This window comes from Crinia signifera, chromosome 1 (assembly GCF_055691185.1).
Source record: "Crinia signifera chromosome 1, ASM5569118v1, whole genome shotgun sequence".
NCBI classification, from domain to species: Eukaryota; Metazoa; Chordata; class Amphibia; order Anura; family Myobatrachidae; genus Crinia; species Crinia signifera.
This window is the reverse complement of record NC_139217.1, coordinates 103,609,853-103,632,645: the sequence shown is the minus strand read 5'-3', so window position 1 is coordinate 103,632,645 and position 22,793 is coordinate 103,609,853. Positions and strand designations below refer to the sequence as shown.

At 42.9% G+C, this 22,793-nt stretch overlaps 1 protein-coding gene across 1 annotated transcript in view; it reads left to right on the top strand.

Annotated features, from left to right (window-relative positions):
• GALNTL6 (polypeptide N-acetylgalactosaminyltransferase like 6) overlaps nt 1-22,793 on the top strand; it is a 1,179,186-nt gene that overhangs the window by 1,033,321 nt on the left and 123,072 nt on the right. Inside the window, exon 8 of the mRNA XM_083170927.1 lies at nt 11,128-11,235. Coding sequence (XP_083027053.1) covers nt 11,128-11,235 — 108 coding nt within the window. The remainder of the gene's footprint in view (nt 1-11,127; nt 11,236-22,793) is intronic.

Here is a 22,793-nt window from a genome sequence, read left to right as displayed (position 1 = left end):
CATGTGTAATGAAATTGATCTAATGGCTTGGAAACTTGTAAATATATGGGAGCTGTGGAAGATATAAAGATAACTTTAGCTGGGAAGAGATAATAGATTGAGTCAAAAGTATGTCAGCAGCACCTAGTGAGTGCTATTCACTCTAAAATAGCTTTCCTATCTTATATAATTTGCACTTTACCCAACAGGGAGGTTGTGTTGGGGAAGGAAATATAAATATACCACTTACCTGGAGTTATACATTAGTATACTGAAATAGTCAAAAATAACTCTAAATGCCCTGCTTCCAGCAGCGTAATACATATCATAAGCCAAGCCTCAACGTTTCCGTTCACAAAGGTGGAGCAATACTGGACCACAGTACTAAGCGAGACAAAAAAGTATGCAAGTGTTGTTCCATCCCATTTCATTGTTTACAAATTTTATCACCATAATAGTCTTAGACCTGTCTGATGGATCGGCGAAAGTTTATTCTTATTCAATTCTCAAAAGTTTTGTAAGTAAAAATGTTTTTCATTTAAAGGACCCTTATAGGCCTTTAACCCTTTCAGTGGTATGACCGGAAATTTTTCGGGATGACATCTTCAGCAGGAGCGGGCTGTCCTGAGAAATTTCCGTGCATGCCACTTTAAAGAAAAGGTCCACCAGTGGTGCCTCCAGTGGCACACGACTATCCCCCCTATCGCTGATCCACCCCCTCCCCCTGTTGTCAATCCTCCATGTCACCACCTCCGATCCTCCCCGTCGCCACTCAGGGAAGATCAGGGCTGCTCGGGGAGGTTCAGACACTCGTGTGTTCAGGTGCCAAAGGGGCAGGGGCTGCTGCAGAAGGCAGTGGCTTTTCCTTCTGTGGTGAGAACAGTATTTCTGGAGCAGTACAAACCTGCCCTGGTAGATTTTTCCTGCCCCAGGAAAATCCGCCACTCAAGGGGTTAAGGGTCAACTTAAGGGAGTCTGTTTATTGTGTTGTATTCAGTGCCGTCAAGAGAGGCGGGGGAGCGTGTACTTTTTACCTGGGGCCAGGTCTGTTGGAGGGGCCTGGGTCCGGTGCCCCCCCTCCCCCGTTGCAGAGATCGGGCAGTGGATAAGTCATAAGCTTTCCAACAACATAACATATCACAATGCATGAAAACAACAGTTAAATGTAGTATGAACTTTTATGTGTCTCAGGCACCCCCAAGGCTTAATTTGGTCCTGCTCGCAGCAGAATTGGTGTAGCTGTGTGTACACCCATAAACTGTATTCTGAGAGCGTGTTATTGTCATGTATAGTATGTGAGATTGGGTATCACGGAGAGTTGTATGTGTGCAGAGATACAGTACACCTGGCTTCAAATAAATCTCTTGCAGCAGTTACAGTATAGGGATGTTGCAAATTCATTCTGGTAGTGATGATGGCTGCCTCCACAATGATGAATAGACCACGATTCCAATTTATTTCTGAGCAAGAGTGCAGCTGCATCTGCATTTCAGTGTTAACAGCAGATGTTCTTAACATATTTCTGCTTTTCCAGAGCTTTTAAAGAAATCAATCTATGTTTCTGAAACAAATATGAACATTCGACTTTATTCACCTCAAGGGATAATTAACATGTGTAATGAAATTGATCTATTGGCTCGGAAACTTTGCAAATATATGGGAGCTGTGTGCGGTTGTAAGCCGAACATTAGCTGGAATTCCAATTATTAAAAAGATTATCTTATTTGACAGATTGTTGTCAAATTAGTTTAAATCCACTTCTGGAAGGAAGTTTTCTGGTGCTAGATTATAAATGTAAATGTCTGTAACATCATTCATATTGACTGACATGCAGGATTTTTTAACTAATCTGTACTAGTTTAAAGAGACAGGGGAATTATTTACCAAATGCTAACATGTACTGTATGCTGATACTGTATTTAAGGGGCAGTGTAAAATATATTCTCTTGAACATTTTGTGCACAAAGGGCTTTATTCTGATTGACTCGCAAGACTGCGAAATTCGCAGCCTTTTCCGCCCGCAGTGCCGGCCGCCCCCCATCACACACAGTACCACACCCCCCGCCCCCGCACGGCTGCGAATGGATGATTTACATAATAATCCATTCCCAGGCTTGGAGAAATCATTCGATGGTCGCCGACCATCAAATGATTTCTCCCGTGCACGTAGTTCAGAGTGACCTATATAGTCACTCTAAACTGTGGGCGCCCGGTGCAAAGACAGGACGGGCAGCTGACATCTGGTGATGTCAGCTGCCCGCCCCCTTCATGTACTTAACGGCCTCATTAGACTGGGAACGCCCAGCATTCAAATGGAAACACCCATGGAATGCTGGGTGTTCCCATATGGTAATAGGGCTGCCCTGCGACCCCCGCCCTTCTCCAACACCCCCCCCCCCGCTCGGTGTGTAGGGTGCGTGCACCCGGTGAGAGCACGGAGGACCGAATTAATCAGAATAAGGTAATCAGAATAATTTGTAGCATCTGAACTTTTTAAGAACATATTGCTGTGTATTCCTAATACTTTCAAGTGACGACAAATTGGATGTTGTAATCTTCACTTCTTACTCTTAAGGGAACATTACCACACTTTCTTTATGATATCCTTAGGTCTAGTACTCAAATGTGCATCTGACATAAACACATATGCAGGCCATACACCAGAACAATATTGTTCCAACTAGCCAACGTTTTGGCTGGTTGGAATGATATCTATCTAGTGTGTGAGAGCAAAAATATTATCAGCCATTTGCACCCACACGCTGAAAAACAGCCAAAAAATGGGCATAACGGTTGGTCCAACTAGTTAGGAAAAATAAAACTTGTTTGATTTTTCCCAGCTTACCGTCCTGGTGTATGGGGAACTTTCCGCCAACTGAATGATAAGTAGGCAGACACTGACAGCAGTGTCCGTCTACTCCATCCCTTTTAGCAGGATAAATACCTGCAGCACCTTCTAAAGTATAGCGGCACCCTGCCTACAATATCTGCCTGCAATCACCCGTACTGGTCCTGCACCCACCAGTCAATAGTGGGATGGTGATCCCTGCACCAGAGTAGCAGTACACCCCCGCCGGCACTCCTGCAACCGATCATCTGCGGGACCCCCGCCAAAACTCTCACACAATATAATCAAATCCACACACCTCTCCCCGGCACCCCAGCAGTCTGCACCAACCTCTCCAGCAACCCCTCTCCAGCTGCTATCATCCAGCAGCCAGACCCACTGCGAATACCTATCAGAACCCCCCCCCCCTATGCGATCACCTATCAGAACTAGTACTTCATCGAACATATTAATGTAAAGGCCTCTAGATAAGTCCCATTCTATACAATTAATCTAATTGTGTGACTTTTTTTTAATACTTCTTGACTTTGACCTACAAAAATCTCTTCAAGGTTCCTCCAACTGTGCTGTACAGCATACACAGAAAGCCCCAAGGCACCCATGGCATTGTTAATAATTTTAATGTTGTACAATATGCATCCAAGTCATTGACTTTAGTGTAGCAGACATTCTCAGAGGTCTACCTCCAAGCGAGCAAGAAGGTAAATCTAATAACCAATTTTCTCTGACAACTCAGAAAAGGAAAGACATTGTTATTTTTTATGTAGAATATCAAATAAATAAAATACAGAAAGCCCTGTGAATAAGATGTTTTAAAGTGTACAAAAGTCTAATTTATTATCCTACTCTTATAAATCATTCACACTGCATTTAGATTTCATTTCTATCCAAGGGATGTACAGTATGATGACAAATTTCTTATCAGTCTCCATTTAATTAACATGACTTGTAATGAAACGATAATTTCCCTTTAAGGATTTACTAAGTAGTTATAGAGCACATGCATCTTGACAATGGCAGCATCAACGTTAGTTAATTATTATATTTTAATAATATTTGTTTTAATGTGAGAAGACAGTTGTGTAAATACAGACGATGGCGTCCTGTTATCCGTATTAATTAAAACTGTGTTTGCACTTGCTAGTCTCAGCTTTTACCATAAACTCTCTATAGTTCTTCTGCTGAGAACTAAATTAAAAATAAGAAATTCTGGATAGTATAACAGTGTTGATATTAACAGATCCTGCGAAGGAATTTATTTATTGTTGAAAGACCACATACAGACATGGTGAATATATTTGCTCGTAGCATGGTTGCCTTCCAACTTAACTTTGTCAAGGGCAGTGCAGCTTTTGAATCTATATACTCTGTGGGTACTGTTTAATTAAATTTGCTCACATTACTCCCTATGTGGCTGTAGAGACCTGTAGCACTGCAATACAATCCATTATGTAGGCCACAGCTGCCTACCGCTGCCGTTTAACCAAACCAGTAATTATTGCAGTAACTTCTGAATGCAATACATAGCTTGACATTGATTGGTATTTTCTTCCACACATAGTCCAAGCTGTTTATGGTTTCCTTTATCTAAACGCTGCACAAGTTCAGAGCTATTGAAATGCGCTGCTTATTGTTTTAGTAACTTGATTTTTATGTTGTTGGTAAAATGTAACCTGCACCTCTTTACAAATACAGGCAGCAGTGTTCCTATTTTACACCAAAGAATACATACAGATGGAGCGGGCCTCGCTCTTGCAGGGGATGGCGGAAGATTCGCCAGCCGCCATCCCCCGCCAGCCACCATCTGATCTATGAAAGGGGACACGCGCGCATCTCGTGCACACGCGTCCCCTTCTGATGGCGCTTCCCCCGGGTCTCTACCGGCTTGCCGGTGGTCACCCGGGGTCCCCACCGCCTCTCCGCTCTCCCACCTAACCCTGTCTGTCTCCCTGAAGTGGATACGGACAGGGTTTCCATCGCCCAGCCGCCCGGAAACTGAGACACGCGTGCGAGTGAGACGCACACGCGTCTCAGTCAGATGGAGCGCCTCGCCGCTGGCGGAGTGCCTCGCCGCCGTGCGGATCGCCAGCGGAGACAATCTGCAGATTTGCCGGCATGAGGGAGGCTGGCTCCATCTGTACAGTCAGGGCCACGAATAGGGGGGTGCTGTGGGTACAGCTGTCCCGGGCCCCGGCCTCTCGAAGGGCCCGGGCAGCTCATTTTGCCCACTGCAACAATTCCCCTTGACTGCTTCCACTGCGCTCAGTGCACTGAACAAAGCAGGTCCGGGAGGGCAGGCTTATTCAACCTAGGATGCCGGCGGCTAATTAGACTGCTGCACAGGCTTTTGAGCCAATCAGAGCTCGCATACCAGTAGCCAATCAGAGTGGCCTGCCGGTACGAGAGCTCTGATTGGCTCACCAACCGATGCTGCATTTCAATTGTCCACCTGCATCCTAAGTTGAAGAAGCTTGCGCTCCAGGACCTCTGAGCTGCAGCAGAAGAGGAGAGGGGGGAGCAGGAGCTGGGTTATGATAAGTCAGGTGAGGAGTGTGTGTGTGTGTGGGGGGGGGGGGGGGGGGGGGGGGGGGCTGGACTGGAAATGAGTCCTTGGCCACCTGATGGCTGCTCTGTACACAGTAGAGTAATTATTATTAATCTTATCCTTCATGGACCATTAGTAGAAGTATCAGAAGCAAATGTACAGTGACAAATCCAAAGCCCACTCCTCATAGTTTAAAAAAATATGCCTGTCTAGGAAGGGTAATATGTAGTTAGTATATTCTTTCAAAGGAAAATCACTGCATGAAATTCCATTGAGTTTACATTAGACCTTACATAATCCTTTCCAAAAGCTAATATGCACAGGCATCTAATGCTGTTATTCTGGCAATAGTGGTCTGCAGCCCTGGTACTTTATCAGTGGATAAAGTACTAATATCTAATCATACTAATATCAAAGATTTTAAAAGAAATGTCTCAATTGGTTAAAGGAGAGGTCCTACCGAACATAACCTTAGGGAATTCCTACTATTGGGATAAGTGCATGAGAGGTGTAGTCATGAAATTAGATAGAGAAGGAGTGGTCAGAGAGGTAGGAGGACAGCCAGGAGAGGGCAGTATCAATCAGAACAATGGAGTGAAGGATTAACAGGAGGAGAGGGTTGTCCACAGTGTCAAAAGCACATGAGAGGTCAAGGAAAATAATCACAGAGGACTACCAACGTCACACTTGTCACTAAAGTGGGCGGGCCGGGCCTCCAACATCACTAAAGGGGGCGGGCCTGGCCACCGCCATCAGTAGAGGGGGCAGGCCCAGCCCCGCCGAAGATGTCGCCACTACAGGGGGGAGGTTCCGTGATGCCGGGGAAGCGCCGGGCATCGCTGTGTAAGGTGGCGCTGGGCTTCCCCTTGCAAGCTGTCGGGCAGGCACCAGGCTGTTTTAGCGGGGCACTGCAAGAGGGGCAGGGCGTATTTTGCCCTTAAAAAAATTGTGCAGGGCGCAGCGCCCCGCTAAAACAGCCTAGTGGGAACACTGTTATGTATCAATATTTCAATAAACACAGTCCTATAAGTGATAGTGAGAAATAATGAGAAAAATAAATAGAAAGAGAACAGGAAAAGGAAAAACCCACTCTTCTGCTTTCCCTGTTAGGGTGGTTATGAGCCCATGTTATCCCAGGACATTGCAAGGGGGAATCCAACAATTCGGGGATGAGAGCTGGGGAAAACGCAGGATTTTCAGAAGGGGGTTTCCAGAGGGCAGGAGCAAAGCACAGAGATGGACACTTAGGTGACCCAGTATATGCCGGGTCAGTTAAAGTATTATAGATAGACCAAATGTATATAAATAATAATAATAATATATATATATATATATATATATATATATATACATATAGGGGTGTCAACAGCAGTGTAGACCCCTGGGCATAGCAATGTATTGGGTCCCCTACCGATTCTCCAGTGGTAGGGGTGGGGGAAGCTTTGATGTCCCGCGGGTGGTAGGGGGTATTATATCAACCACTCAGCATGTAGGGTCTGGATCAGTAATTTCTACTAATTACCCCTTTACTGTATAGATGGTGGGATACGTGTTGGGAGAAGGGGGCATTGGGCTGAATGAAGGGGCCCTGATACATAACTTCCAAGGTGGTAGAGGATGTTTAATACGAAGAGGAGGGGTGTATAGTGGAGTGGGCTTATTATTCATAATTTTCTGGTGGGAGGACAGCTTGCTTGACTGCAGATATCTCCAGATCCCGGAAATAGATTTCTTAGATTTTAATGGAATTAAAAACTAGAGAATCCACCTACCAAATGGTATTGGTGGTAGAGGCTAAGACAGTAGAACAATTTAAACATGCTTGGGATAGGCATATGAATATCCTTACAAAGAAATAAGGATTAAAAAGGGTTACCTGATGGGTAAAAAAAGGGGCAGACTAGATGGGCCAAATGGTTCTTATCTCCCGTTTATTTACTATGTTTCTATGTTTCTATTGGGGACTAGGGGATCAGATTTCAGGAGGCGTGCATGAGTTTGCGTACTTGCGTGAGTTTCCTCCTGGTACTCCAGTTTCCTCCCACAATCCAAAAGTACACTATACTGGTAGGCTAATTCGCTACCAACAAATTAATCCTAGAATGTCTGTGTGTACATGTACATGTGGTAGGGAATATAGATTGTAAGCTCCACTGGGGCAGGGACTGGTGTGAATGTTCAAATATTCTCTGTAAAGTGCTGCGGAATATGTGCGTGCTGTATAAGAAACTGTTAATAAATAGAGTAGCAACATGGAATTAGCCATTTCACACATGTGCAGAAGCCTTGAGAATTGCCTGGTGAAGCCCTAAATTAAGCCTTACCATTCTGGACCAGTATCTGTTATTGATCAGTATTACAGCTCATTGATCCTTAATCCTTATTATTCTAGCTAGATTTTTTCTTTGAAGAACTTTCTAGCACTATATGACATTGCCACCCACAAGTAGCTTTGATTATTCAAGGCATATCTATTATCTCATGTAATGAGTAGGTTGGATTAAAATGGTCAGAGCTCCATTGGTTTATTTATAATTAAACTATTAAAATCTTATAATATAAAACCAAATTTAACCTTAGTTATATGAATAAAGTTAATGGCACGTATACAACGTTAATACTGTAGCATACTAATTACATTTACCAAACTGAGTAAAACGTATATACAGTATAACTGAAATAATAGCATAGACTCAGCGCAGCTTGGCTAAGAGGTCACAACTTTCTATTTAGTTTTAATGAACCTACAGATGTGTCCACTGACATTCTTCCTGCGACCCACCTGCATTGCAGCAATGGAGTAATGGGGAGTGGGCTTTCGCACACCTGCTTTTCCATTGAAGTGAATGGGAGCCAGTGTGTTCATGCTCCTGACTCCTAATCACTTGACTGCTGTGCAAATGAAGTGAATGGGAGCCAGAGCATGCATGTGCCGCTTCCTTACTTTAATGGTACCCAGCAGTGATGCAAACTAGTGCAGCCAATTACAATAAGCAGCAACAATGTCTGTAACAGGAAAGGTAGCCAGGATATGCTGCAATCTCAGTTCTAGCCTTATCCATTGTACCAAACCCTAGGGAACGACTACACCCCCCCTTCTTCTGCTGATGTAATTATGTCATCGAGACTCAACTCACGGGCACAGTCTGAATGCACTAGAAGCATTTCAGTCCTCCACACTGAGCAGGACAAACTAGCCAAGTTAATAGGATAGGTCCCCCAGTGTTGCAGCTAGGTGCCATGGTGCCCGGAGAAAGGGCATGTTTCGCACCTCCCCCATTTGTAGTAGGCGGGGCTCTTGCGCGGTGAAAAGGGGGTGTGGCCTACCATTATTCCACACACCAAAATGCCCATTGCACATTTTTGCAAACTTTGTTATACCCATTACACATGCTATAAGGCCAATTACAAATAAGGCCACATATGATGCCCATTACATACTATATAACAAACCGTAATGGCCATTACATACTATATAACAAACCATAATGCCCATTATATACTATATAACAAATTGTAATGCCCATTACACATCTGATACATAAGTGTCACTTACTGTACTTACATGCTAGGAACTTCATGCTCGATGCCAAGGGGGACTAAAATTGCTCGTTGTCAAGTGGGACCCCCTCCTCCCGCCCGCTCCCTGCTCTGAGCTGCCCCTGTCTGCAGCTATTTTCAATGAAGTCTCCCGCTGGACAAAGTCATTGTTAGTATGGTCCAAAAAGGTCAATGACAAAAGTCAAAAGTAATTGGTAGTATGGTCCAAAATCACACTCAAGAGCCCTAGTTAGTTCAAAACAATGATTGACAGCAACTACCACACTACTAATCTGCCTAGTAGCAAAGGCTGTCACACTCAGCCAGTCAGGAAAAATACAGGATGTACTATATCCTTATTTATCCTATTGCCTTTATCTCAAGTGCCAATAGTGTATCGCCGTTTGGCGTATAGACACTTGGGAACATTTTACTAAGATTGGAGTTTTATGGAAGATGGAATGTTACCATAGCAACCAATCAGAATGTAGTTCTTATTTAGCACCTTCTAGAAGATAATAGATATAATCTGATTGGTTGCTATTCCTAATGGCAACAATCCTTCATTAATTGAACTCCCATCTTAGTAAATTGACCCCTAGGTTTATGAGGACACATCAATATGACCAGTTTTTAAGCAACTCATCATTGCCAGATGTGGGGGGAGATTCTCTAAGTTAAAAATGCGGCAAAAACCCTGTTATTGGGGTTTTTACCGCATTTTGGGACGCATCGGGGGGGGGGGCATCGCCAGAAAAATCTGGCGATGCCCCATAGAAGCCTATGGGCTTCTACCGCATCCCACTGCCGCCCCGCATGGACCCCCGCCACCCCGCATCGCCCCCTCACCTGTGTCCGGGCAGCACAGAGCATTGCTGCCCGGACCTGTGACCTCCTCCCTGCATCCTCCCTGATCCTCTTCCGGGTGCAGGGAGGAGTAGCGCCCGGCGCAGCAGCAGCGCCGGGTAAGGGAGGGATGGGGGAGCCGCTGGGACCTGCTGGGACCCGGCGACTCTCACCACAAAGGACAGCTCTTAACGCAAGAGCTGTCCTATGCGATAATTATGTATGCAAAGAGAGGCGAAGGGGGGCGGAACTGAGCGGCGAATATTAGAGAATCTCGCCCGTGGTGAAAAATGCTAACATTCAAAAGTGAAACATTCAGAATGTTGACATGGGTAGAAGGTCAGCTTATCAAATGTAGACATTCACAATGACATAAAGTTGACAATTGTGAATGACGATCATATGATCATGTGAATTTGCATTGGCTATGTGCCGGGAGGCAAAACTCTGCATGGCCAAGAAGCCGGTCCACACGCAGAAGTTTACAATGGTCAGGATGGCCTCAGACTGGCAGCCATCCTTTCCAGTGGTGACATCCGGCTGCAACCACCAGGCATTATTAACTACTGTGTACGGCACGGCTTTTGTCCGTGCGGTGTTTTGTTGCTCGGCATCAGCCGGAGCATGTCAAACAACCCTAAAGCTTAGCTGAGGCTTATGCTTAACTTTAAAACCACGCAACTTTCATTTAACTATGTCCAATAATAAGTTACATAGAGAATTTGTCAATGTCAAAGTATAAGAAATATTTCAGTGATTACATAGGGTAACATCTTTTGTAAACAGTACATATATATATATATATATATATATATATATATATATATGTATATATAGATATATATTTTATATATCTAGATATACCGTATAACAGTCTACAGCTATGACTTTCACTAAATCTTCTGACACTTCTGAGAGGAAGCTTCTCAAGCTGGTTATTTGCCAGGGGCACTGTTACTGGATAGCCAGCGTTCATACAGAGAGCTGCAGCTTGTGGGGGAATTGGGAAGCTTAAAAGCCACTCTGAGAATATGAGCTTTAATAACGCTAGTGATATCACCATGCACAGGCTGAGCTGCTTACAAGTGACAGCAGTCCCACTGGACTCTGAGTTTTTATGTACGAATGAGACACCCAGAAAACGATACGTCTTTCCTGCTCATCTCTTTGTGAATATTATGTATGACATTGAAGTTTGATCATTTGATAACTTTGTTATGCAGTGTTTTTCTTACCCCACTTTATGTGCTTTGTGAGCGCTTGCATTTTTATATATTAATAGGAGATTCAAAATCTCAAGACAGGAAAAACAGAATCTTAAGATTATGTTTGTTTGTTTGTTTGTTCATGTTTTATTTTTTTCTTGTAGGTATGGATGTGTGGAGGGGAAATGTTTGATGTCCCTTGTTCCAGAGTCGGCCACATATACAGAAAGTACGTGCCTTATAAAGTGCCAACAGGGACAAGTCTTGCAAGAGTAAGTAGAACAGTAAGCTCATGAACCACACTGAAAGTGAAATATTTCTACAATACATTATATATTATCGGGGACGGACTGGGTCTCTGAATCAGCCCTGGCATGTGTGAATGTGCAAACATAAGTGCACAAGCCGGGCATGCGTGCGCTGCTGATCCCGGTGTGCAGGAGTGAGGGGCTTGACAGCATGTTATACCCATATCTTTCCATGACCCAATCAGGGGAACAGAGATAGCCGCTGGACCCGCCACGAGTTTAACGACTCTCTCTGTGCTCCACCTCCAATTAGATGGACAAATCAGCCTACCTGGCCATCGGCATCTCTGACATTTGCCAGAAGTGCCAGATGGCCACTCCAGCCCTGTATATTATACAGTAAGCTATGTATCTATACTGCTCTCATTAAGATAAAACATAATCAATGTTATTTAATAATTGTGATGTGTATGTAATCTGCAGGATTCGGTAGATTGGTTCACAGTAAATAGATAGACAGTCAATAGGTTGACCACTATTGGTCAACAGTCCAATGGTTCGAAACAAGTAAGAGGTTGAAATAAATAAGGGTTGATACAGGAAAAGGTTGACATGAGTTTTTCATGATTTTTTTAAAGCTGACTTGTTCTTACTTCATGATCCAAGTGGGCATAGAGCAACTGTAGATTATAATAGTGTGTTGAGCGCAGCGAGGCACCCCGCCTGAAGCATGGCGAGTGCAGGGGACACGGGACACTTATACTCCTTTCACACTTGCAAAAATATCCTGGGTTTTTGCACATGAACGCGCATGTCCTGACCTGGGTAGATTCCAGAATCGACACGGGATGCGGTGAGTGTGAACGGGTATTCTGGGTCAGCGTGACCCAGAACCCGTTCACTGCAGTGAAAATGCGCCGCTGGGAGGTGCTGACATCTCCCAGTGCCACCCCAGCCAAGCCTCCAGATGACGCCACCCGCCCGACTTCATTCCGGGTCGGGTGGCCACTGTGAAAGCACTTGCAAGCCGGGTCGCACCCGGTACTTAGAACCTGGCTTGCGACCCGGCTTGCAAGTGTGAAAGAGGTATTATACAGTTTCCATATCGGCAGATTTCGACATGGATAACAAAAAAGTGAGAACCTCATGTTGACATTTTCCTGTCGCAACCATTTTTATGTGGACCTTTTACTTGTGTCGACCTGTTGTCAATGTGGACATAAACCCTGTCGACCTATTGACTGTCGACCAATAGCGGTCAACCTTTTGACTGTTGACCTAATCACTAATGATCCACAGATGTATTGTGCTAGGTGCATGTTACAGTATGTTCCATGCACTGAGGAATACATTGTGGTAGGTTTATAGTGAAAGCCGTTACCTGATTTGTTGCGTATCATTATGCATTGACAGTGTCTTTAATTAAGATGAATACAAAAGAAACATATGTTTCATTACTTGGGGACTAATATGCAATTTACTACTTGAAGTGATATTCCATGTGTTTTCTAAGGGCTTTGTTGAGAAAATCAATCATTTCATCTAGACAATCGCTGCACTTTATCGCTCCATAAACTACAGTATATTCTTACAATAGTTGGGGCTTTTTGTGAAAGGATAAAAGGTGTTCTTCATTTTGGCTCTTAAAGTTATTGATGGTTGCAAATAGTACAGTAGCTATGACTTATCTTAAGGGACCAACAAGGCTATAAACAAGTAAAATCAGTGGTGCATGCAGGAGCTTTCTGAGTACCCAGAACACTCCATTGAAGGGATAAAAAATGTTTTTCTAGGAGACGGAGACACTTTGTTTCATCTCTACACTGCCAGGATCACAGCTGCTGCACCAACGGTGCTCTGACAGAGCTGTGCCAGCAGGATGCATCCCAGCTGTGCCGATAGATTGCCGAAAGAGTTGCTGCCGCTACTCGCCATCTGCTGGCTGTAGGAGACCTCTAATAGAAGGGATACGGTCATTGGGTCACCAACATGTTGGTCAACAGTCATTAGGTCAACACCATTAGGATGACATGCATTTAGGTCAACATGACTCTAGTTCGACATGCAGGAAGGTCGACCTGGGTTAGGTCGACATGGGTTTTTATAAAAAAAAATTGAGCTGACATGTGCCAACAGGTGTTATTTCATACCCTACCATCCACTAGGGCGTGGTGGGAGAATAAAATAGTGTGCCGAGCATATCAAGGCACTGTGCCTGAAGCATGACAAGCGCAGCAAGCCATGAGAGGGGACGCAGTGCTACGTTTCAGTGTCCATGTCGACATTGGTGACATTTTTAAAAACCCCATGTCGACCTTTTGACCGTTGACCTAACCCATGTCGACCGAATGACCCTGTCGACCTAGATTCATGTCGACCTTCCTGCATGTCAACCTAGACTAATGTCGACCTAAATGCATGTCGACCTAATGACTGTCGACCAACATGCTGGTGACATAATGTCCCACACCCTAGTAGAATATGTATGCATATTATATGTATGTAATGTATGTATAAATGTGTGTGAGATATACGGTACGGTACATATGCTATAACTAAAACATTGACACTGCTTACGTAGATATAGCTAGGGGCAAGCCCTGGTTCTAGAGTTAGTTCCGATTTGGGAGGTGGGTATTCAGATCCCACAGCTATTGCTAAAGGATGTACAAAATACAGATTATCAGTATTTTGTGCATGCGTATTTTGCACATACTGTACCTGAACAAGTCCTGTGACACAGCATGCAACCCAGCATCAGACTGTCAGTAACAGCCTAATGCAATTTCAGAGGCTGGAATGGGCCAGTTCCATCTGCCGGTTATGGAAATGGAGATTGCACTGAGATTTCCTGACCTCTGCTTGTGTGTTCCCATGGGTGCCCCAAGTTGCCCAATGGTGAGTGAGAGATCCGATGCTGCATCCGAGTATGCAGACCAGATCACTACTGTAGCAGGAGGCATCTGCTTTTAATAGACACCTCATGCTGCATTACCATACAGAGAAGTAGCAGTGATAGCCACTCCAAAAACATCTAAATCAGGCCTGAGACAGCATTTTTTCTGAATGTTTATGCTATTTATTGTAAGTACTAATGGGACACTAAGGGTTTCAGTTAGTTCACCGCTAAAATGGCAATTCTCTGGTTATATCCTTAAATCATCTTCTTATTGTGTTATGGATTCCCATACTACCTACTACTCACCCAGAAGTTGTGGGAGAATCCTGAGTTTTCAGATAGTAACCCACATCCCCTGCCCCTTGTACATTTACCCATGAATTACAAAATTCTGATGAATCAGCCTATCCCTGCTCTCACAGTTGCCTGCAGTGTCTGCTCTCTGGGCTTCTACTTGCGAGGAGTCTTGCAAGGTTGGTACTGTAGGTATGATTCACCCTAATCCTGACAGCTATATGAAGATGGAATCTCTCAGCAATTCCTAAAGGCTTTGGATTTAAATGAATCTTTAAAGTCCACAATAAAGGACTTATTAACATATTGTAATGGGGCCAATAGATTGCAAAGTAAACTGTAAGTCTTGAGGCCCATGATACTGCCCATTTCCTATTATGCTGAATAGAATTTGCTTGGCAGGATAATTCCATTCTCAAAATTTATATAGATCCAATAACTGCTGAAATGTCATGCTGGCAACTGAATGTTCTGTAATTGTCATATTAACACACTAAACCCTCACTCCTTAACAAACTCAGCATGCTAAATACAACTGTAATGCTGGGAATATACTACATGATAAATTAGACAATGCTACTGCTGAACAGCATATTACAATGATGTAGGTTAATGAACAGATATATACAGTAACAAGAACTAGTTAGTAATGGGTAACAAGTAACACTTAAGCAAGACATGTGAAAAAATGGAAATGGAAGCACCACCAATGCCTCATAGACCATGTAAAGCATAATAAAAAAATATTTATTACCAATAACAACTAATAATAAGCACATACACAAAACAAAAATTGAAACATAAAAAAAAATAAAAATATGAACAATACTAAAGTGCATCAATGAAATAAGAAAGCCTTGTTAGTTTAAATTCCACACCTAATATCCCAGTCTTATTTGTTGAAGGATAAAAACCTGACAGTGTGCCAGAAATAGCTCCAGCTCCTTGTATTATGATGCCATTGTCCTTAATAGGGTAATTGAATGGTCTGAACCTAATGATGTTAAACAATGCGTTTCTATAGTGGATGACACCCTATCTTCATCAATAGCTCAATTCCCATGGCGCTCAAAGATCCCTATAATTGAACATTCTACCATTGGCCATAAACTATTACGTTGAAACAGACTGATGATCCTCCCATATATATATGGTCAGGGTTTCAACTCTTAGAAAATGAATAGGGTGACAAGTTTTGGCCAGCTGTTGGAAGACGGGGATATTATCTCCTCCCACCATCGGAGATCTGCCGATACAGTAAATTCAATTGAAGCTTTTTGTATTGTATATAAATGCACCTGGGTTTTACCAGATCTCTGACAGTTTTTGAAGGCATGTGCTTAGTTTCTTCCCCTCCAACACACTTTCTCTCAAAAGGTTATAAGTTCCCGGACCTCCCTAAATATACAAGAGACTGGGGATTTACAGCTTGATTTAACAGAGCAGTAGGAGAAATGTTTTTAGGCCACTTTTGTTAGCTTAATTAGTTACTCAGTGATTGAGACACAGTTCAATGTTTTATCACGCAGTTCAAGGTTATATCCGGTTCCTCTTAACACTTGCTAAAATGTTCCCTGATGTACCAGACACTTGTTGGTGAAGTACAGATAAAGTCCCTCTCATTCAGCTCCAGCGCTCACCAGAATGTCCCCACTGGCGAGCACTGGCTGACAGGGACTCCATCTGACTGGGACACGCGAGTGTCTTACACGCAAGCTTCCACTTCAGTGAGATGGGCAGGGTTAGTGGGGGGATGCTGGGAGGCGGCGGGGACCGGGGGTGAGGTGGCGGGGACCAACGGGGAGCTCCATAAGAATGGGGCTCACAAGCGTCTTGTGCACATGTGCCCCCTTCTACTGGCTGGCGACAGATGGCGGAGGCTGGAGGTTGGCGATTCGAACAAAAGCCCCAGCCTGAATGAGCCCGGCTCCATAAATAAAAACGAAACGGGCTCCCCAATGTATATTTGGTGGTAGTGTCGTTTACTTCATTATTTAATTTATTTACTAGTTATTTCATTTTCTAGGTTGATTGTTGAACCTGAATTCCAATCAGAACCCAGTTTCTGGCTTCTTCATTTTGTGGTAGGTTCCGTAACAACGTACAAAAAGTCCCTATTAAAGTTCTTTAATAGTCCTGCTTAAGCGGTTATCCCTTTTCGTTGGTGTTGCACTGCCCCACCTACCGTGAAGGAGTAGTTGGGCAGAATAGACATGTATATGACTATGGAAAAGATACGGGTGACACCAGAAAGCCAACAGGGTTTTATGGCTACTTGGTTCCCCTGGCTCGATTTTAAGTCCTTTCAGGCATACCTAGTGGATATAGCTTAAGAACAAGTCTTATATTTCAGGTCCTATATCTAATTTTGTCTGTTTTAATGATGGATTGAGTAAACTCTTCTCTTTACAGATTTTGCATAGACAATAGGAAGGCCACTCATCCCCACCCCTCCTCCCCATTTTCTGAGTGTATTTCTCTCTTTATTTTCTACTTTCTTCCTTGCCTTCCTTTTATATTACTTGCTTATGTTAAGATTTTAACTGGCAGACAGAGTGGTGCCTAAGAGTGGCAACAGATGACATCATACCTCCCAACTGTCCAGCTTTCCGCGGGAATGTCCAATTTTTGGGGGATGTTCCCGCTTCCTGCCCGAGCCAACAGTGTCCCGCGGAGGGGGCAGTTTGGAGTACCCACTGGGCAGTGGTGAATAGACGCTGTGCACATGCTCACAGCATCTTTTCAGGCAGAGGGGCAGCCGCAGCAAAAGGGGGCTTTACATGAGTGACGTGATTTGAATGCCACGCCACCTTGTCACCAGGCCACGCCACCAAATTTTGGGCAAAAGTTGGGAGGTGTGTATGGTATACCTGTATCTTTCATGCGTTTATCTGCAACTTGCAGGTTTTTATAGAAGAGGATTAGGCCAGACAGCCTAAAACAAATAGTGCTATAGACTATGACTATAGACTATAGACTATGACCAAACCATTATGCTGCTGTAGGGGCTGCCTAGGGGCTCCATAATCTGAATGAGCATCCCTGAGTTTTACTCAGATAGATGGGAATTTATCAAGTGACCTTCATTATACTCATATTATTGAAAAAAAACAATCCAAGATATTTCATAATAGTGGAAATGCAAAGAGATTAAATATATGGCCTGATTCAGACCTAGTTGCAGTTATACAAACTTTCACAAAACTGCATCCTCCGGCAGTAGTCTGCATTGGGCTGCCCCTCGCTGCACTACACAGCGAAGCACTTTCATATGACCAACTGCACCCTGGCTACGCAACCTAGCTGCAAAGACAGGCACATGCAGGCCAGGTTCATGTTTGCAACGGCTGTGTGTGACATCACATAGATGCTGCGGCCCTCCCCGGAGCAGCAAGGACAGGCCTGCGGTTTCCGGGCTGCTCCCAAAAAACAATTTAGAACAGTGAGAATTCTGCGCTAATTTCTTCAATTTCTGCACTTCTGCGTGAAACTCTCAATTAGCCCCATAATACATTGTTACAGATTCGCCCTCACATTTTGTGAATACCCCCACTACTGTATATTGAGTCTTTGCTCTTCACACTGATGTCTTACAATGTTGTTGCCATTGGTTTTTCATTACAAAATTTTCAAGTTTTTTATATATTTTTTATTTTGGCACCAATAAATTCAGCTCTAATAAAATAATAATAAATTATTAAAATAATGTTTATTATTAACATTGTTATTATTATCCTCTCCATTGCAAGATGAATAGAACGAAGATAAGCATGTATCAAGTGAAATGGGTCGTGTGGTTTTCTTTGATACCTCATAGCAGATAAACCAATTATGCTGGAATATGTGTTGTGGATGGATGTATTTAAGTATTCTTTATATGTATATATTTATGTCTCGGCAGTAAAACCAATTTAGCATAATCACCCTCCCTCCTGTAGCTTAGTGTTGCTGTTACCCATCATTACCGTATACCCTCATTCCTCATCTCAAACACAGCCTTGCACTTCTGTTTAACAACATCCTAATTTATTTATTTGTTTACCAGTGAGATGGGATGTTTTACAGGTCAATACTTTTCCACAGGCTCCTGAGAGCTTTTTCAGCTCTCTGAGTACAAATTTAGAACTGATAACCCAACAAGGGATTGCTGTGTCAGGTGAAATACATTGATTACTCAGCACAGCAATCTGACTCCTGTTTACTGTGACACAAACTGAATTTCCACTCTAAAAACAATTTATTTATAGGAATAGGAAAAAAAAGCCAGGTTTCAATAACATTGCACTTCACCCTTGCACCCCCCTATATACTGTATGGCAATACCGCCTACTATTTCATTTATCCCACACTATTATTTTTTCATAATGATTACTTTTAAATCATGGTGTTTACTTAAAGGTTTTGATGATCTTTTTTGATTTATGAATCATTACATTTTTCCATCTGCTGACTCTCAGTTACCAAGATCCTTCTGACAGTTTACTTGCTTGAGTTGTTTGGGATCAATGTTGAATCCCCCTTCAGCTGTGAAGTCCCTGGAGAAGTAAAGAGGGCATCTATATGTTTGACCTTTATTGTGGTTAAATATTAAGGAGACTAGGGAAAAGTGCTGGACTCTAATGGTATCCCTTGGCTCGTAATGAGTCCACGTTTTAGATATGTGAGATATGTACTGAGGTGAGATGTTCAAAGCTGGAATTCAGTAAAAAGGGATTAACCCTTTGAGGGAATTTGTCAAAAGAGGTGTGAAAAATGGCAAGCAAACTTTTTTATTAACCCTTTGAGTGCCAACGTTGCTGTGAGAGATTCTCAAACTATCTGCTAAAAATGCCAGTGCCGCTCACAGCAACTGTTCTGTTTTTGGGTGCAATATTTAACTAAACTTCAATTAATTGACTTGGCCATATTTGTATTTATTTATATTAGAGGAACAGTTGCTGTAAGCGACGCTGGCATTTGTAGCGATTTCTTGAGGTTCGCTCACAGCAAGGTTGGCACTCAAAGGGTTAATAGCACATCCTTATTATTTTTCTCTTAACTATAAGCCAATGCAAGGTAGCACCTCTCATTACATAGGGTATGCACAGTTGAATGGGTGTGATATGCAGCCCCTACAGTTGGGATTCCGACGTTCATTGTACCGACATTGGAATCCCGACCACCGGCACTCCGATGCTGCAGGCTCGGGGGTTCACTGTGCTCGCCACAGGTTCTATTTTCCTTCTATGGGTGTCCTGGAATCCCAACTGCCGGGATGTCATCCAGCACCTGGTTGAACTGTGTTCCTTTGTATACACGGATGCTAAGAAAGCAAACAAGGCAGGAAATGCGGTCAAATATGCTTTATAGAAATAATACTAAGAAAATCTGATGATACTTGGCAAAAGATATGATGATCAATAAGGTAGATATTATCAAATGCATTAGTCATGCAGTAGAAGCTGGATTGGTTATTTTTTCTAGAACCCTTGCAGGTTTTAAAGTTCACCCATGCAAGCTCCCCGGACACAACTTGTTTATGCTTATATAGCTTCTCCTAAACAAGCTCTGACTGTATATTACCAAAAAAGGAATAAACATAAGGGAAACCTATGATTGGTGTCCTATAAGATGTGGTTTCACATCCCTAACTGTCTAGCACAGTGATTCCTAACCCTGGTCTTCAAGTACCCCAAACAGTGCATGTTTTCGCAGTCTCCACACAGAATAACAAGTGATATAATCAGCTCCACCTGTGATCTTTTAAAATGTGTCTGAATAATGAGTGCCCTGTGCCAGGTGACCTGGAAAATGTGCACTGTTGGGGGTACTTGAGGACCAGGGTTGGTAACCACTGGTCTAGCGCTTTAAACATGAAGAATGTGCTTCATAGAGAGAAGAGCAGTAACACTGAACAAAATAGATTACTGCCGCCATCTTCATACATCATTTTGTTCCTCCTATTAGCAGTCTAGGGCCCCTCCCTAATTATGTATAGGTTGTGGCTTCCTGATATGTTTGAAGCCTAAATACATACCTCCCAACATGACCCTCCCCAGAGGGACACAATGCTCTGCTCCTGCAAGTCCCTCTTAATGTGTGATTGCCATCACCTGAAGAGGAACACCTTTTTTATCAACTAACTAGTTTAGCACAGATGAGGGAAATCATACATTAAGAGGAAAGTGCAGAACAGAGCATTGTGTCCCTCATGGAAAGGATCATGTTGGGAGGTATGCAAATACATTCAGACAGGGGTGTTTTAACAGAGGATGTGTGCAGACTTTGGGTGCTCCCCTCCTTTTTACAGAGCTGTAAACTTTGGCATCTTTTTATAGCTACTCTGCATGTGCAGGTCTCCATAAATTTGGTAAAAGGGAACTAGGCGCTTTCCTCTCAGACTAATACCAGTGCAGGCAGTGTCAATTTTGGAATCAACACCAGGTATCCAAGGGTCCGGACCTGGAACCTGGGCAAACTTCCAATCTCACACTTACCTACTGCACTGGTGATTGCTAGCACTAGTCCAGGATCAACATGTTTCGAGACATGTGTCTCTTCTTCAGGCTCCTGGCTAGTGCAGTATTCCTCTTCTATTTATACACACACTCAGTAGGGGACTTCCGGTTCCGGGTCCCGTGACCGGAAGTTGGAGTTCCGTTTTTATTATATTCCCCCGTTTTAAAAATAATGTCCAAACTTCTTTTACTTGTGGTATATTGTGTGGGGACACGTTCTTATGGGGCTGCAGGGTTGTCCGTGGTTACAGGGGCTGATCGCGGCACTGAACACCAGTGCACGATCTCCGGCTGCGGTGACGTCACTTCCGGTGTACGCGATCAGCCGGAAGTTGATGTGCATTCAGTAAAGCGATCCCCAGCGTTCTCTCTATTCCCGCTCTTAGTAGTCTTCTAGTTAGAATGATATCTTAGCCTGTGAGCTGCATCCGGCTGGTTGTTTAAAGGGCCACCTCCAGTAATTGCTGATGATGTTAAACTCGTTCTGGGGAAGATGTATATATTTAAGGGCAATGTGATAAAGATCAAATGCATTCATATAAAATCGATAGCTAAGAATTCTATTCCTTTTAGATAGACTAAGATATATAATATAATAAAAATATAATATCATAAAATGGTAAGATAGAAAAGAGATAAAAAATTCATAATAAATTCCTGATAATGGAGAAATGGGTGCATAATGAAGAGTTTATGAAATAAAAAAAAAATAGATTTTAAAAAGATTTTAAAAGATTTGAAAAGATTTTGAAGAGAAATCAAAGAAACCACTTAAGTTCAAAATCATTATTTAGGCCTGATGGCACTAAAGTTTTTAGCTTGTAAATGAGTTTAATTTCAGCCCTCGCTAGATTTTGTTCAACATTCCTACATCTCCAATTGCTTGTGATTTTTTGATAGGTGGTGCGCAAGGAGTCCTTTTTTGATATTACGGAAGTGTTCGGAGATTCTGACTTTCAGAGGGCGAGTAGTTCTCCCTACATATGCTAAACCACAGTCGCACTCTATTAGATACACTACATTCGATGTTTCACAGGTGATAAAGTCCCTTATTTTTAAGGAAACATTGTTAATGGACACTTCTGTAGTTTTTGTTGTTGCTGCTGGAATTTATGTGCATCCAATGCATGATCCACATAGGTGGAACTCTTTAGTGCGCACAAGATTTTTCCTCTCATCTGGGAGGGCGCTTCGTACTAGATGGTTTTTCAAATTATTAGATTTCCGGTAGATAAATTTTGGTTTCTCGGGGATCAATCCTTTAAGTACGGGGTCCTCTTGCAGTAGATGCCAGTGTTTTTTCACAATCTTTTCTACCTGCTTGTAGTTCCTATCAAATTGAGTAAAAAAAGAAAACTGGAAAGCATTTGAGTTTTCCTCCTTCTTGAGGCGATCTCTTCTTCCGTTTCCTTCCAATATCATATTCCTGTCTTTCTTCTCGATTTCTTCAATTGTTGTAAGAATTTATTTTTCTTCATAACCTTTTGTTAGGAACTCTGATTTTAACTTTGAATTCTGATGTGCCAACACTGCTGGATCGCTACAGTTCCTTTTGAGTCGTAGAAACTGACTCTTAGGGACTCCTTTGAGCCAGGGGCGATGGTGCTGGCTATCTGTAGGGATAAATGTGTTTACATCGGTGGGTTTGTGATATGTTTTGGTGTGTATTGTTTCTCCCACCGTGTATATGGTGAGGTCCATAAAATGTACTTCTTTTTTACTGAGGGTGAATGTGAACTTGATGTTATGAATATTCCGGTTCAAAGCTTCTGTAAATTCTCTTAGTTCCAGTTCTGTCCCCTCCCATATGAGTAACACATCGTCAATATAACGACTCCATTTGATAAGCTTGCTGCCCCAAGCTATGCTATCGTAGATGAAATCTTCCTCCC